Source organism: Condylura cristata, unplaced genomic scaffold (genome assembly GCF_000260355.1).
Source record: "Condylura cristata isolate star-nosed mole 26May11 unplaced genomic scaffold, ConCri1.0 scaffold00004, whole genome shotgun sequence".
Taxonomy (NCBI): Eukaryota; Metazoa; Chordata; class Mammalia; order Eulipotyphla; family Talpidae; genus Condylura; species Condylura cristata.
The window spans coordinates 1526795-1528259 of NW_004567105.1; the positions used below are offsets into that span (position 1 = coordinate 1526795).

The 1465-nt window shown below is 71.3% G+C and overlaps 1 protein-coding gene across 1 annotated transcript in view; it reads left to right on the top strand.

Annotated features, from left to right (window-relative positions):
* The window catches only part of EFCAB6 (EF-hand calcium binding domain 6), a 127605-nt gene that overhangs the window by 71493 nt on the left and 54647 nt on the right, over positions 1–1465 (top strand). Inside the window, exon 18 of the mRNA XM_012735104.1 lies at positions 590–702. Coding sequence (XP_012590558.1) covers positions 590–702 — 113 coding nt within the window. The remainder of the gene's footprint in view (positions 1–589; positions 703–1465) is intronic.

Below are 1465 nucleotides of genomic sequence, written 5' to 3' on the forward strand. Positions count from 1 at the left end.
GCTGTTGAAGGAAACGAAGAGAAGGGGAGGAAGTCACTTTCCAGCGGGCCAGGGGAGGGGAGGGGCCACGCGGGGCCCTCGCCTGGGGAGCAGGGGCCGTGGGTGGGCCCCTACTTCCTCCGTCCTCCTCCTCCACCTCCCGAATCTCTTCCGCCAGCCGAGGTCCGGCTGCCCCGAGCGGGGCCTGGGCTGGGTATGCTGGGGGCTCTGCCGGGCACAGGAGCTGACGGGCTCCACGCCAGGCCCGGCCGCCGTGGTGGGGCAGCGGGGGGACCAGGCAGGCCCAGGTACCTCGCCATCACTGTCCTGCAGACACCTCAGGTGAGGTGGTGACGTGCCCGGAACTGCCTTCAGCGGGGCGCAGCCCCGAGCCCGAGGCGGTGGGCCGGCGTTTCATGGCGGCTGCTTGTCCCTCGGCCTTGGGGCAGAGTGAAGGCTGGACGCACTGGCCAGCTGGGCTCCCAGCCTGCCGGGCTGGGCCCCTGTGCTGTCTGTGAGCCCTGCGACCCTGGGCCGGGGAGACACAAAGGGCGGTGTGGGAGCAGAGCAGTGCCTGCCGCTGAGCTCTTCTGGTTTGTGTCGGTTTCAGGGGCTAAAATGAGTGGGCCGGAGGGGACTGCGCCCCGGACGCCCGAGAGCTTCTTTGTAACTGCCGAGGACTGCCAGAGGCTTTTCCCCCAGAAACTGAGAGAATCCTTCAGGGTAAATTGATCGCACCTCTCTGCGCTGGGCCAGGGCGGCCCTGTCCCCACGTGGGCCCTGGCCTCCTGGTGAGGCCCCGGAGCCACCTGGCCTTGTCCTGCTGCCTCCCAGAGCCGGGCTTGGCCCGCTCCCGTGCCCGGGAGGGTGCTGGAGTCCGCTGCCCTCCCCTGCCTGCCTGCTGGGTCTGCCCTCTGCCTCTGGAAGGCCCCGAGGACAGGGGAAGGTCGTGAGCTGTGTCGCCGAGGATTGGGTCTGCCCCATTCCTGCCCACCCTGCGAGCTCACTCACTAGACGCGACTCACACTGCGCCGGGATCTCTGCGGCGTGTGGGAGGCAGGTCCTGCCGGCAGGCGGCTCAGTCCAGCCCAGCGCCGGGCAGGCAGCTGGCGCACGGGGAGGCCACGGTGGCAAGGGACCACGTGCGCGTGGGGGCACTGGGAACAGCGTGGAGGGCTTCCTGGAGGCGGCGGCCCTGGGCCGTGGCTCTCAGGCCCTTGGCGTGCGCTGGCCAGAGAGAGGGAAGTCGGCGGTGGCAGCAGGGACGCGCCTCCCGGGCGCCTCTTGTGGGCGCGGGGAGAAGCCGCAGCTTGGCGTGGCGGAGGCGGTCAGGGGAACCAGACCGTGCCGGGCCCCGCCGCCCGCCGGAGGACATCGTGAGGCCGGCGAGCCCGAAGCCTTCCTCCTGGCAGAGGGCGCGGGCCAGACCCCCGGGGAGACCTGGGCAGGCGCCCCACCGTCCCTGCGACTTCCGGGCACCGGCCTC